Genomic DNA, 14,196 nt, shown 5'->3' on the forward strand with positions numbered 1-14,196 from the left:
CTTGGGTATTGAGCGGTGCGATAGTTGTTCCATTTGTGGCGAACTCTATATACGTGTTTAGTTTCCCCACAATTGTTGCACACTGGTCGAAGGTCGACGGTGCGCCACAAATCTGTTTTCCGACGCTGATAGCTCGGCGGCAACTCTCCATGGAGCCAAGGAGTGGCATGCGCATTTAGAAGATACGGCATTAGCTGTGCTGGCGTGATCGGCAGGGTCATCAGAGTCGATGGGGGTGACGATATTGGCTATGTTTGTAGCGTAGGCGATGTTCGAGTTGTGGGTGTCAACAGCGTCGAAGTTGTGTGCATTCGATGGTGAACAGCCTCCGCATAAATAAGGTGCCGCGGCTTGTTACCACAGTCTGGTGATGAAAAATCTCGCCGGACTTCTTCCCGGACCACATCAATCACAAACAATAACGCTGGTACCGGTTCCGTAGGCGCAACAACAAATCCGAGCTGGCGAAGCTCTTCTCGCACCACCTCTCGGACAACTTCACTCAGAGACCTGTCGTTGCTCGCAGCCAGTACAGAATTGTTTGCCGCCGAGTTACTCAGGTCATGCCGGCGATATCGTTGCTCTAAGGTCCGTTCAATGGCTGTAGCCTCTTTTGTGAACTCCACCACTGTTGTCGGTAGATTTAGCACAACGCCGGCAAGCCGTTGCTCTTTCACTCCCCGCAAGAGATACCGCAGCTTTCGTTCCTCTGGCATGTCGGGGTCTGTCCTACGGAAAAGACGGGCCATGTCTTCCGAGAACATAGCAACGCTCTCATTGCGTTTTTGAATGCGGATTTCAAGGAGACGCTGAACATTTTCCCTCCTGTCGATGCTTGTAAAGGTATCCAGCAGCTGTGCGCGGAAGTCATCCCACCTGGCAAAGCTACTCTCCTGGTTGACGTACCACGTCCGAGCATTGTCCTTCAGATAGAAATAGACACTGCAGAGTTTGTCCTGCGAGCTGGTCTTATGGTTCTACTTGGCGACGCACTCGAACTAGTTTAGTCAATGTTGAACCTCTTTACAGGCATCCCCATGAAAGCTCTCCGGAACATAGGATTCTGCAGTGTTACTTGCGATGGAGCTGCAGGGGCAATGATAGTTGTTGGAGGCAAACGACTCCACGATGTTTCTTGCAGAGTATTGTACTCGGGAGCTAGGCCTAGTAGGTGACGACTGAACCGGTGGACCGGTGTTTCGATGCGCGATGGCGATTCCGGGCTCGATCGTCGGCACGGGGAAGGGATGCCAAACATGAATACTCAGCACCTACACCAGTGTAAAGACGTGGGATCGACGAGAATGCGGAGCAGCACCACCAAAAATACACTTCATCAGTCATCAAAGAATGTCTACGTCCTCTTGTCTTGTCTCGCATCCTAAACAGTGGCGCATCCACACTATGGGGGATTGGCTATGAATCAGGTAATTTTGCGTATGCTTAGACGTAAAGCGAATCTAGATTTGAATAGTTGAGCGTAGGACTTGTGGGGTCTTAGGGTCTCACAGGAGTACCGACCACCGCGGTTTCGAGCTTAGCGAGCCACCGGGCCGCGTCAGCCATCAGCCTCTAGCGCCGCTGCGCGCGCAAGCTCAGGCCACAAGGGGCTACCGAGCGACGCACGCAAGAACACAGTATTGTCTTAAGTTGACGGAAACCGTTTATAGTCTCCAACGGCGCCCAACACTGCACAAACGCCCGGTCCCGGGACGGCGGGGAACCAAAGGGGTCCCGCACCAAGGGCGAAAAATATAGTTAGGGGCGCCTGTAGCACGTCGCTGCGAGAGCACAGGCTCAAGCTGGGACGCGCTGCTAGGAAACGTCCCGGCGGCTATGCTACTTGCTCACGCGATAACCGATGGGCGTACTCGCGAGAGCTCGGACAATCTCCTTTGGCTTGGGCCTCCGAAGAGTGCGGCTCGGCGTGGTACGACCTCACGCGAGAACTAGGCACCCGTTCTTCGGCTTAGCGTCGGGACAGGAACAACTCGAGGTACGCGCTCCCCGCACGGACAAAGGCACCGTGCGTGAGCTCAGTCCTAGTCACAAAGGTGTCGGCAGACGAGAGGTAGCATGTATGTACCGGGCGCCGTCCTAAGGAGGAAGAGAGCCGGTACCGTCACGGCTATAGTGTTTCATCCACAATACAAAGAAGCGATGGGATATTTCGAACAATACGCGCAAAAAGTCTTGCGCTGTTTATTATAGTGTAATGTGGGGTACATATATGTAGATAGGCGCAAACGACCTCCTTTAGAAAAGAAAACATTATTTAATTACGACTTTGTCATCCTGTCAACGCAGAGATGGGAAACCAGAGGAGCTCGATTTTCGTACATCGACTCCATATAAGGCCAGTACAAAATGCCGCGAAGGGAAGCATGGGGGTATTTACCTATGATTTAAAGTTAAATGTAGAAAATAATGAAAAAAGGGGAAAAAGAAAGTTGATGAAACGAAAAGCTATTGCCGGTGGGAGACAAACCCACAACATCTGCATGACGCGCGCGTTGCACTACCAATTTCCCAACGGCGACGGCCGTCCATCCATGAACTATCTTTGGTATTTATGTGTACCAGATCTAGCCCTAGGAGTGTTAGCCAGCGCCACTCAGGGGTATTGCAGACGGATGTGAAACATGCTTTTTATGCTTTCCCCAGCGTTATTATCTGTTGGCTTATAAGGTAGTGATTTTACGCGGTGTAATTTTAGATATCTCCAAATTTTCACAATACTCAAGTGTGCTCAAACTTGGTTCGACAACCTAAAGGGAAGTAATTTGCACTAATGATCCACTGCCGAAGGGAACACGCCACCACGTGACTTACACTTTGCGGGTCTCCCAGGCGATGTCGACAACGGAGTTCCAGGTGCAGTCCTGCCACAAATTCGCATCCTTCCGTGGTAACGTCGACGGCAGAAATAGGCTTACACTACATGATCATCTGTCTCACCTTGATTAAGAATGGAGTCGACTGTATTTTGCACACCACCGCAAAAGAAGTGTTTTACCCATTTGAAGCGACGCGTGACCACTATGTTATGTTACAGAGTTACAGCACAGCGTTGCCGTCTTTACGTTAGCTCCACCGGGACCGGCTACCGCGACTGCGCATGGGTAGAGATTACCGGACTTGAGTAAGTTTGAAGAGACGCCTTCCCCTGGTTATCCTAAGAGTATGGCGGTACCCAGGCAGCCCGCTTATATCCTAGCTTGCTTGTGTTTCGTAGCCAGCCATCGCTGGTTTCAGCTCAAGCTTAGGACAAAGAATAAGCGATACTTCGCCGTTACTATTTAGAGAAGTTCGTGGTTTTGAGGTTGTTACGTCTAAAGTGACTCCACCGAGGCGGGAAAGCAGTCGGTTTTTGCGTGGCAGGACGCATCACAGCTCTGCTTAGCATTATTAAACGCTAAACGTTTGAGTGCCAAATATTTTCAATATCTGCAGTTTCTGTGAAGCAAAGTGTTCGACGTCATCATACCGCGACGAATGGACGGCAATACTATAATGACGGCAGCTCACAATAGTAGTAATGTTGCAGCTGCCGCATTCAGCAAGCAGTGTGAGGGCAAGGGTTCAAGATTACCAGATGCACTGAGATTCCATGAAATACAATTTAGCATTCCGAATTCTATAGATTTTCTAGCATGGGATCCAGGAATGAGTGCCTCCGCTGCCTTGCAAATGCAGATACGCGTTCACAAAATCTCAAGTGCGCATAAATCCTTCGATCCTTATTCACATTGACGTTTTTGCTTATCAGAAGCGTGAACAATGAGAAGGGCAGAAAGCAAAACTACATAGAGTATATGTCGTCGTTGTTGAAGCTGTAGTGTACTTGAGTATGCATGTTTGTGAATTTTCACAATGTTTGATCGTTTCGGCTAAGTTTATGCCAGCGGTTCCTGACACCATGCAAAGTGTCAAACAAATGCCATTTCAGTGCTGAAAGTAGTAGTAAACGTACACATTAAAAAGGGAAAAACTTTTATTTAACAACGTCTTCCTTGAACAGAACAATATATGCGTACAACGCAATGAGGTCATTTTCAATGAGTTGGAGCGTGTTTTCTGGTTATTCTGTTCCTGAGGATCAACAAATGTATAGGCTATGGCACTCTGAGGTAGTAAAAAACAGTATCAAAAATGTATAGCTATAAATATTCGGACTCACGAAAAAGTGTCTATTTACAGTGGTCCTTGGCACAGTAACTTTGGAACCACGCAAGCTGTATGTACAGGACGTTGGAACCTGGGAACAATAGGAAACCTACGTTTGGCAGAAGCGAAGGCATCACAACCATGCTGTGTTTCTTGAAATTTTCGACACGCGACGTGTCCAGTAATACTGCAGTTTTGAATGGCACCGCAAAGCACGTCCTCCACTCGACATGCAGAAGGTAGATCACATGAGCGAGGTGTCGTGGCAAATCCTAGAGGCATCCCTCGAAGCAGTAAAGAAGCTCGGCCGAGCGGTGACACGCGCGGCCGTTGTTTTTCGTGGTGGGTGCGACGAGCATCCTTTCGCCCCCTCTGATCCCAGGCCGGAACGTCCTTGGCAGGAACCTGCAGACTAAAAGACGTAAAACGTTGTTAGCAAATGGAGTACGAGGGCACCGACACTGTAAATCTGTTGGTACATTTTTGTTTTCTTCAAATGTACATCGTAACTTGTTGAGAAACATGACACAGTATGTATGTATGTATGTATGTATGTATGTATGTATGTATGTATGTATGTATGTATGTATGTATGTATGTATGTATGTATGTATGTATGTATGTATGTATGTATGTATGTATGCATGCATGCATGTATGAACAAAAATTATTGACAATAAAAAACTCGCACAACACCGCAATTAAAGCAAGCAAACTAAATGGTTAAATTCAAGAATTTTGACTGGTGGGCCAGTCAAAACCAAGTTCGAAGTATCCGGTGCAACGTACAGGCAGTAGAAGAAAAGCATAGAAGTAGGAGGTGACGGCTTACTAGCATGTCAGCCATGGTATGACTTACGTCAGAGTGAGTACAGAAGAATTGTCGTACAAGGACATGTGGTTCGCACGTCGACAGGCTGGCTATATGATCGTGTAATAGCAGCGAAACGTTTTATATTACTGTAACACGTCAACTTTTAGGGAGCTCAACTTTACTTCAAACAATCAGCGCAACACTTTCATCAGCCAATCCTACGGGTTCCTGCGGTCACCGAGAAAAGGTTGATGTCCTCAGTAGGCAGCGAGAATTCTGGTTTTTCGAAAGGACGACAGGATTTCAAAACAAATTCAGACGCAGTATGCCGGTTTTGTACCTTAGCAGTACCTTAGTACCTTAGCAGCAATAATAAGATAAACGATTCTCCTCAGGAGAAAGTAACTCAATGCAAGCGTAAACATGTCTTAACTACCGGACGTATTAAGTTAACAATACCTTGTTCGGCAGAAGTGAGGGAGTAATTTTCTACAATTGCCGAAAAACTCAAAACTGCATGCTTCAGTAAGAATTATTTGAAATGACCTCGAGTACATGGTTGGCATTTAAGGTCCCGAATCCGTCCAAAAACACATGACATTGGCGTATTCTTCACAGTGGACAGTGATTATGAGACAAATACAAATGAGTTAGAGAGTATATGGCACGCATACTGTCCAGCGAGTAACGGCAGATTAATGATGCCGTTCAAAACGATATCATAAACACATTATACTGTTGCTAGCCTGCAGTACATAAATTTCGACACAAGTTGTCCAATTACACAAGTCAAAGCTCTGTCCTCGGATTCTCGATGACGGCAAGCGCGATTGCCAAACGAGGCATAATTGCTCCTTCGGGAAGGGCCTTGTCGGGGGTTCTATATACTACTCCTATAAAGGGTGCCCAGGTTTACTTCGGCCAGAGAGAACGTGGTGTGAACTACCGACTTAGGGAGCGAGCTCTAAAAAACTAGGAAGAAAGACAACTAATACCATTAGTCCCGCCATATTAAGTAGTGTGGATGGTGTGCATATGAGGCGTGGTTTCGCAAGACCAAAATTTATTTATAAGTTACCAGCTGCAGGTTCTAGGCAGGTCTGCACGTTAACGCGACCCGGTTGGCTTTGAAAGCTTTCTTCATTAACACGGATTCCGCTATGGGCACAAGCAAGGCGTCAACTACTTTTGCACAAGGGTCATGCTGAGTTTTATAATGTTTCTATTTTACACGCACCATAGCTGATTATGTCGTAACGATAAGTCTTCGTGCATTCATATGAAGAAGTGGCCTGATGCGCTCGCTCGATCAAGCTTCGGTGTGTTTATTGTCGTTGGTGTGTTTATAGAAGTAAGCAATTGATAGCAGCGTTAGTTGCCATCTGCTCCCGGTGTTAGGGTCCAAATTTTTTTGCGCAATGTTTTACTGCCAACATAATAGGACCAACTAGCAGAACATCCCATCTTTTTGTCGAGAGAAAATTCGGAAATACCTAATGGCTGCAGGAAGAGCGAGAGAACAAAAATTTATAGCTATAAGTTTTAGAGAAAAGAATACGGCAGCAGAAATTAGAGAGAAGCAAAGGATACAACTGATATTCTAGTGGATGTTAGGAGCGAACGTAGAGTTGTGTAGGTGAAGTTATGCATTGTTGCGTCTTTATTTTCTCAATTAATAATAAACTTGTGTTACCACCGAAAATCTAAATAGAGCAAGGGATGGGTGTGGGACACGGTTACGCTGTTCTAGTGCATGTGTTGTATGTGCTTTTAATGGCGGGAACAAAAGCTCGGTATTTCTTGTAGAAATTTGCGAAGACATATATCCAAATTTGAAAAATTACTCTAAACTTCGCCACACTTGCATACAAGTGCATATGGACATAATAAGCGCAGCCTATTGCAGCTTTAAAATGAACGTGCACCAGAGGAAATGTCATGGAGTAGAAGCGGTTCCGACAAGAGCCTTGTAGAGGAGATAAGGGTTCTTATTAGTAGCGGTGCAATTACAAAAAACATTCATTTCACTTCAAATAATAACTATTCGCTTCATTCATTCAGCCGCAAACATTAAACCTAAGGTTGCCTGTGTCGTTTTGTAATTTCGTCATTATAGTTATTGCAAGTTTAAAATAATAGCCTCCGTACGACGGTACTTAACTAGACAGACACAGCGTGCAATCTATGTAGGCTAACGTATGTTTGGCAATTATATGTCACTACAAGCATATTGTAAATACCCACCCGTGCACTTTCATGCAGAAATTACACCACTAAAGTTTGCCGAGTACGCCTGTGATTTGAAGCGCTCTACGAACAGCACTCTCATTGGTACCACTGTTACTCCGCGTTAAATTAATCTAGCGATTGTGTGGTGACTCGGCCGCAGGGCTTCGTGTTCAATTATTTGTGAACATCAGCGCATTCATGCAAATAACGTCAGATGTTCGAGTGTACGCACTGTGTGATTCTACGCCGCCACTACAACATGAAAATATTGTGCGCGCAAATATACTAGTGTTAATATAGTGCAAACAAATATAGCGCTAACATGAGCCGTCGAACGTAATGCCTGACTTGTTGTTGTGTCTGCTTTCTTAACCACGGAGCGCAATATGTCTACGTACAAAAACAAACTTGCCGAAAGCAATGTTTCCTACAGAAGTTCTTATAGATAAGTCTGGCGTTAGCGTCTAGGGAGTGCAACTGTGCCCGTCTATCCAGCATAGGAGCGACGCATTTAAGAATACAGCGTCCATCGAGGGCCGTTGCCGCTTGCAAAGCGATTTTTTCCAAGGAAATGCAACAGTGAGCGACGATTGCGCACGTGTGTGGAAACTTACGGCATTCCTATTTTAATTTACAAAGCTATGATTTCCCTGAAATTTAAGAGGAAAAAGCGGGTAAAACAACGGCGCTAGCACATCTGAAGCCACGAGCAAAAGATTAAAGCGCGAATAGGTGCATGTTCTCACACGTACATTTGAGTGATCGCTGCCTCAGAGTTCCCTCCAGTGAGTTTTGTAGGAAACCACATCACCGAGACAACTTCAAGGTGCACGTTATGTCGTTTCTTGACTACGAAACAGGTAGTGCTCATGAAGCAAAATGCCGCGGCAATTTACCTTCAATAAACATCATTCCAAACGCGTCAGAGTCATAAACTGCGGACTTTGTTTCGCAGTCCACCCTGCATTTAGTAGCAGTACATTGATCTGGGCACCGACGGGATGTTCATGGTTTCTTATACAAGATTATCGGTCGCCTATTCCTGGACACAACTCTACAAACAAGAAATCCCATCAAGTACCGAATTAGTTGCTAGGTGTTCACGTTTTGCCGTACTTCGGCAGCACACTGCCTCGTTCACTGTACGGTGTGCTGTAATAAAGCATGCAATAATTTATTTATTTTTCATATTTCACTGAAATTACTCTCGCAATCCTGCCACTTGCTGTGCATCATCGTATCGCTTCTATTTATTTTTATTCTTATGACGTACTAAAACTTTCATAAAGCACCTTTCATCCCACTAGCATCGCGCATATCTTACTGGACTAGCCACCCGGGACTAATTTCACAAGCGCGAGCTCAAACATCAGCATTCTTAGCGTGATTTTGTCTCTCTTGTTCTTTCTAGTTTTTTTTTTCCGAATGACTACAGACAGGAACGCTGCCTCCTTCTTGACGCTGCTGACATAGCCTGACCATCCATGTTTCTGCTTCGAGTCACTGACACTCTCAAACAAGGTTGTGTTCGAATTTGCATTAATTTCCTCCCTTTTTGTGTATTATTATCACATTTTGTACACCTCCCCTTATGCAATTCCTTCGAAGTCGGCTGTCTTCAAGGAAATTAAACTGAACTGAATTGAACGATAGAGTGAATGAGCGCAAATACTGCTCGTAATTTTCAGTGTGCAGAGAACAACAGAGAAATATTTGCCTATTTCGTGCCTGACAGTGAGACTCCCTAAGGAAAATAATAATTAGGTACACATTGGCGTCACTTACCCCGTTAATCAAAGGCCTGAAAGCCTTGCTGCGTTCATGGGCCTCCAGAATGTTCATTAATGCATGTGCGCATTGCAGAAGGTTTCCTCGTAAAACTACGAAGCGAATGACGACACGGAGTCATATGCCCCCCCCCCCCCCCCTTGTTTTTATATCTCGATATCCCTAACACGACCACTGAAAATAACAGCTCCACAAGACCCTCTTTCTCTTCTTTAAGGTTGAATGTTTCATTAGTGGCCTCTCAGATTTCAGATTGTTCGGACAGCAATATTGTGTCCTGATGATCACAAAAAATTGGTTAGAGAAGCGAAAGTGAAATGGGAATATCCATTTAAATGTGTAAGACCTGGCCATTTAAAGGCCCTCAATTAACTTCAAAAGTCAACAGCGCTAAGATCAGGACTAAAGAGAACGAAGCTGTTCTTTTACTTTTTCTATGGCTTAAAAGTCGCCTCGCGTGGAAATAAACCCTCAGTTGGTAGCTGGCGCTCCGTCTTGTGTCTTTCTGTTTAGTCTCGTTCTCCGCGCTGTTTGCTTTCGAAGTGATGTGTACCAATGAGCTCCCCAACGCGCGTTATTGGCTGAATTACCAAGCGGTGAAATACGAGAATCAAGCAAGCATTTATTTAGGAAATATGTGGCGACCAGGTTCAGTCATATACGTCCTAAATGTTTGAACTGAAGATTGAACGAAATTGCGATGCTCTCTTTAGTCCGTACAATGTAGATAAACCTGCTCAAGGGATGCGTAGCTATATTTCGCTATGTGCATTTTCGTGCTCGATACTTGAGCCTTTGCCACAACATTCCGTACAAAACGATCCTTCCCATATTTTAGAAGGGGTCGAGCAGCAAATAAATTATCAGTGATTAATCTTACACTCACTGTATGTTGCATCCGATCTGAACCATAAACTTACAGAAGTAACTGACTTGCGAGACTCTGCAGAAATAAATTAGTGTATAGACTAAGGTACCAAAGCATAACACGAGTTTACCACGCTCATACTGCATTACAAGAAGGCTGTAATTCCTGGCGGTGCGCGAGATATGTGACACGAATCGTTCAGCCGCATCTCGAACTAATTTGTTCGATTAAGCACGACAGGCTTTCACTTTCCTTCCTACACCTGGCTTTCTAGAACTGTCCGCGAACTATACACGCAGCACAAAATCACGGCAAACGCATCAAGAGATTCAAGCAACTCTAAAGCCGCTTGCGATCAGTGAGCTGTGATTTAATGAGCACAGACATGCCGCGCATAACAAGTTACTGTGAAGTAATTCTAGCTGCACGATTCCTTTATCTTCAGCTGACGGGGCATGCAGGGAATCCTAAAGACCACATGGCGGCTACAGTGAAAACAGAGAAAGTTGCAGGGGAAAGTCATAAAGGAAAGCGCCTGGCAGAACTGAATTCCAGCAATCGAATGAGCCAGCGTCTTTTTTGCTCTTCTTTCTTTCGTTTTATTGCGTTCTACTAGATGGTGAGTGCGCGTGTAGTCAATGCAATTTACCCCAGCTCATTTTGGAACAGTAGGAACTGCTGCAGAGTGCTAGATGACAGGACCACCAAAAATATTCCCCTGTTCCCTTTTAAAAATGTACACATGAGCATATATATATATATATATATATATATATATATATATATATATATATATTTTTGTGTGTGCAAAAAGGACTTGGCTGCGGGAACTGCGCAGTAGGCATCATATCAGTCACTTTGAAAGAATTTGCATTAAGCATGCCATGCAAGGTATTTTCCAAGCGCGAAGTTGCAACATTTGTGTACAGCTTTATACCTTGTTGGGAATGATCATGATGGTTAGCAGTGAACCCCAATTGCATCCGTCGCAACGGTATGCCCAGTACTTCGAGTCAAAGTCTGATAGGTGCCGAGCACCATTCCATCTTCCCCCGAAACCTAGCGCCAGATTTTGTCCACGTCGACAGCGGTTGAAAAACCTTCTTTAACAACCAATGATAGTTTAAACCACGCAAATGTGCCTCCATTTCAAGTATTTCAAGTAGGAACGCATGATACACTCATTACAATGCAAATAACTTCGAAAAAAAAAGAACGTAATATTCAATGGATAGTTTTTCATATCATCTGTCATATAGAAGAGCACTTATTGTTATATCTGCAGAAGTGGGAAACAGCCCTGGACAATTGAAGATGAAATGGCGCCGGTGATATTCAGCGGCGCTTTTCTGCAGAAGCGAGCAGATATATAAGAAATCTGATGAAGCGAGTGGCAGCAAATGTCTTCGCAGGCAAGACAAAAGATATGTTAACCGCGATACCACACACAAGAACAGACAAAGAGCGCACTTACGCAAGAACTTCGTCCACGGCGACCACGGGAGCGTTCAACAAAACCACAAGCAAGAGTCTTTAGCCATGCTACGCCGCGGGCCACCAGGAAGCGAGTTCCCACAGAACTTCCTGTTCGTCGTCAACGCCGCAGGATTCCGTCTTCGGTGAGGCACAGTGGTCTTGGAAACTACCCGCCCGCTGAACGTGGGAAACAGGCGTCCCGCACTCATTGCTGCTGCTGCCGCCGGGAGACGAGGCTGACTCCGCAGTCAGGGGTGGCGAAGAGCTGAGGTATCCGCCCTCAGGAACCCTGTTTTCCTTCGGGGCACTGTACTGATCTTCGGGAAGTGATCCCGATTGGCGTCTTGTCAGTTCCAGCAGCTGCTGCAGTTCCCGGATGTACTCGACGGCCGACCGGAGCGTTTCCACTTTGCTCAGTTTCTTCTGGCCCGTCTGGGGCACGTGCTGGCGGAGCGCGTTGAACCCGCTGTTCACCAGTCGCACCCTGTTTCGCTCGCGTTCGTTCCGGCGGGCCACGGCCGCGGTGTACGGAGCCGCGGTGGCTGCTACGCAAGAAGTCACGCCCGTGGGCCTCGGGCTCGCCGGCGGGCACTGGCGCGAGTTGGGGTGACTCTCCGCGTGGTGAACGACGGCGTGATGATGGTGGTGGGTGTGCTGAAAGAGCGCGATACGGTCGGGCTTCATGACACCTCTCCGCGAAGGCAGTTGCGCGCGTACTGAGCACCGGGAGCGGACCACGCGGCCCGCAACGACTTGCTCGCACGGGGGACGGCCGGGAGAGAGTGGTGGTTGTTACGCGGGCGAGGGAGTCGCGAGCCTGGCAGCGGCTGGTTCACTATATTCTTTCTTTTTTTGCCACTTCTCTTTGCTCTTCTTTTCGTCGCCATTAGAGCTCCCGCTCTTGTTGTGGCGCACGCTTACGCACGCGACCGCTCTGCGGGGGTTGAGGTGTACAATGGCGAACTTCTCTCTCTCGCCTCCAGCCGCTCTCCATCTTTTCCGCTCGCGTAGAGGAAATGGGCCGCCGCTTGGATCCGTCCAATGGCGGCGAACTTCTGAGGGTTCGCCCGTGACCCGCTACAATGGGGGCCTCCTTTCCGTGAGGTCCGTCCCACCGCCTTCGTGCGCGCTGCGTGAAGACGGCGGCACTTTTGGTGCTTTCGTGGGCTAGCGCTCTCGTGCCAAGAGTCTGCGTTACGCGCCCACAGATGGCAGCAGACGTCTGCCTGCGGTCTCTTTGCTAGGAGCGTATAGATCCGAGGAAATTGTTGCTTGTGCACAAGAGACTCAAAACTGCATCCCGACTATGGTGGCTGCATTTCGATGGGGGGCGAAATGCTCAAACACCGTTGGATTTAGGTGCACGTTAAAGAACCCCAGTCGGTCCAAATTATTCTGGAGTGCGTGCCTCAGAATCAGATCGGCGTTTTGGCACGTAAAACCTCATAATACTTTTTTCTTCAGTGACTCAACTATTTCGAATACCGGTAGCTGCTGCAACCCCTGCGTGCCAATGTTCCACTAGGTAGCTGTCCGTATAACCAATTTCAAACAGTGGGTGTCGGTTACTGGGATCTGCCACTGAGCATCTGAACATCCGTGGCCGATCCCCCACCAATCCCCCACAAGATGTATGTGCCGACGGGCAGGTGCTCGCAATTAGACAAGCAGAACACACGGCAACAAGTGAAGAAGTCGGCAATAGAAACAGCCTGATGTGGAGAATGAAGTGAAGGAAATGAATTTAAATCGGAGCATGCATTGAGCAAGCAGCCGTTAAGATATGTTTATATAGAAATGAAGAAGAACTGTAAGTGAAACGATGAGACGGGGGCAACTTAAGGAGGAGGGAGTGCAAAGTACAAGAACGGGCGCTCCACTTAAATGCCCGTTCTGTTCTTCCCTACTCCTTTTTTCTTACGTTCTTTTCTTTATTGTGCTGATATGCATCTGTCAGTTTTCAATCAACTAGACAAGCATTGCCTCCGCAACCCTTTCTTTATAGAATAAACGTTTTTCAATGCAATTCCATTCCATTACACACGCAATAAATTTTAAAGTGAGGGCACATCAACAAAGATCAAACAAAGCTTCACTTATCACCGACTCACATATGTGCGTGCGATCAGGCAATCCCTTTTTCCGTAATGCGCGTTCCTCTTTTTATCGAACAAAAGTTGTTTCCACGATCAAATTCTACAGAGAGCACTTAGCGGAACCACACAACTTTGCGGGGACAAAAAACACTGCGTGATAATCAGCGTCCCGCTCCCAAAGCGAATGAACCGTGCCGTTCGATGAGCGGGTGCGATCCTCCAGTTTGTACAGACACATTTCACATCGTTTACGGCTCGAGGCAATCTATACATTCCCCTGCGACTCTGTTCACCGTGGCAACCCAGTCGCTCACATCGAGCTCAATCCTCATCGTGTACACTGGATCAAGAGGCACGACGCGGTCGCCTTACTGTTCCACGTGCACTTCCTTCAGCATGTTTATTAATGCTTCAAGCTCGGTGATCTCCCTGTAAACCAAAGATCTGTGACAGTGCAGCATCCATCTCGCTCACATTCGACGAGGAAGGAGGCAACGAAAAGACCACATGAAAAAAGTTTATTCCAGCCTAACCCCGGCATTCGGAAATGAACTCTGACTTGACTTGGCCAAGTCCGGCAGAAGACGGCGCCTGACGTGAACGCGCCGGTGGAAACGCAATGAGCATCTAGGCAGCGTTGATGTCAGGCGTTACCTCAAGAAGCTCGACCGAGTCACGTCGTTGCTTTAAGGCGCATATCTGAATACGCGGGTAAATAGCGAGTTTTTGAACACTACAAACATGCGGAGACACCCATC

At 46.8% G+C, this 14,196-nt stretch overlaps 1 protein-coding gene across 2 annotated transcripts; it reads right to left on the bottom strand.

The window, feature by feature from the left end:
• Positions 1-3,976: 3,976 nt before the first annotated feature.
• LOC135918535 (achaete-scute homolog 2-like) lies at positions 3,977-12,274 on the bottom strand. 2 transcript variants are annotated; one of them, XR_010569674.1, is made up of 2 exons: positions 8,996-9,126; positions 3,977-4,579 (listed from the first exon to the last, which is right to left on the bottom strand). XR_010569674.1 is itself a non-coding variant. In XM_065452150.1 (2 exons), exon 1 carries the CDS (start codon positions 12,024-12,026, stop codon positions 11,409-11,411), a length of 618 nt encoding a protein of 205 aa, XP_065308222.1. In that variant the 5' UTR covers positions 12,027-12,274; the 3' UTR covers positions 3,977-4,579; positions 11,341-11,408. The 2 variants fall into 2 exon arrangements, 1 of the variants encoding a protein (XP_065308222.1); XM_065452150.1 differs by lacking the exon at positions 8,996-9,126 and adding an exon at positions 11,341-12,274.
• Positions 12,275-14,196: the final 1,922 nt, after the last annotated feature.

The sequence above is a fragment of the Dermacentor albipictus genome, unplaced genomic scaffold (genome assembly GCF_038994185.2).
Source record: "Dermacentor albipictus isolate Rhodes 1998 colony unplaced genomic scaffold, USDA_Dalb.pri_finalv2 scaffold_15, whole genome shotgun sequence".
Classification (NCBI taxonomy): Eukaryota; Metazoa; Arthropoda; class Arachnida; order Ixodida; family Ixodidae; genus Dermacentor; species Dermacentor albipictus.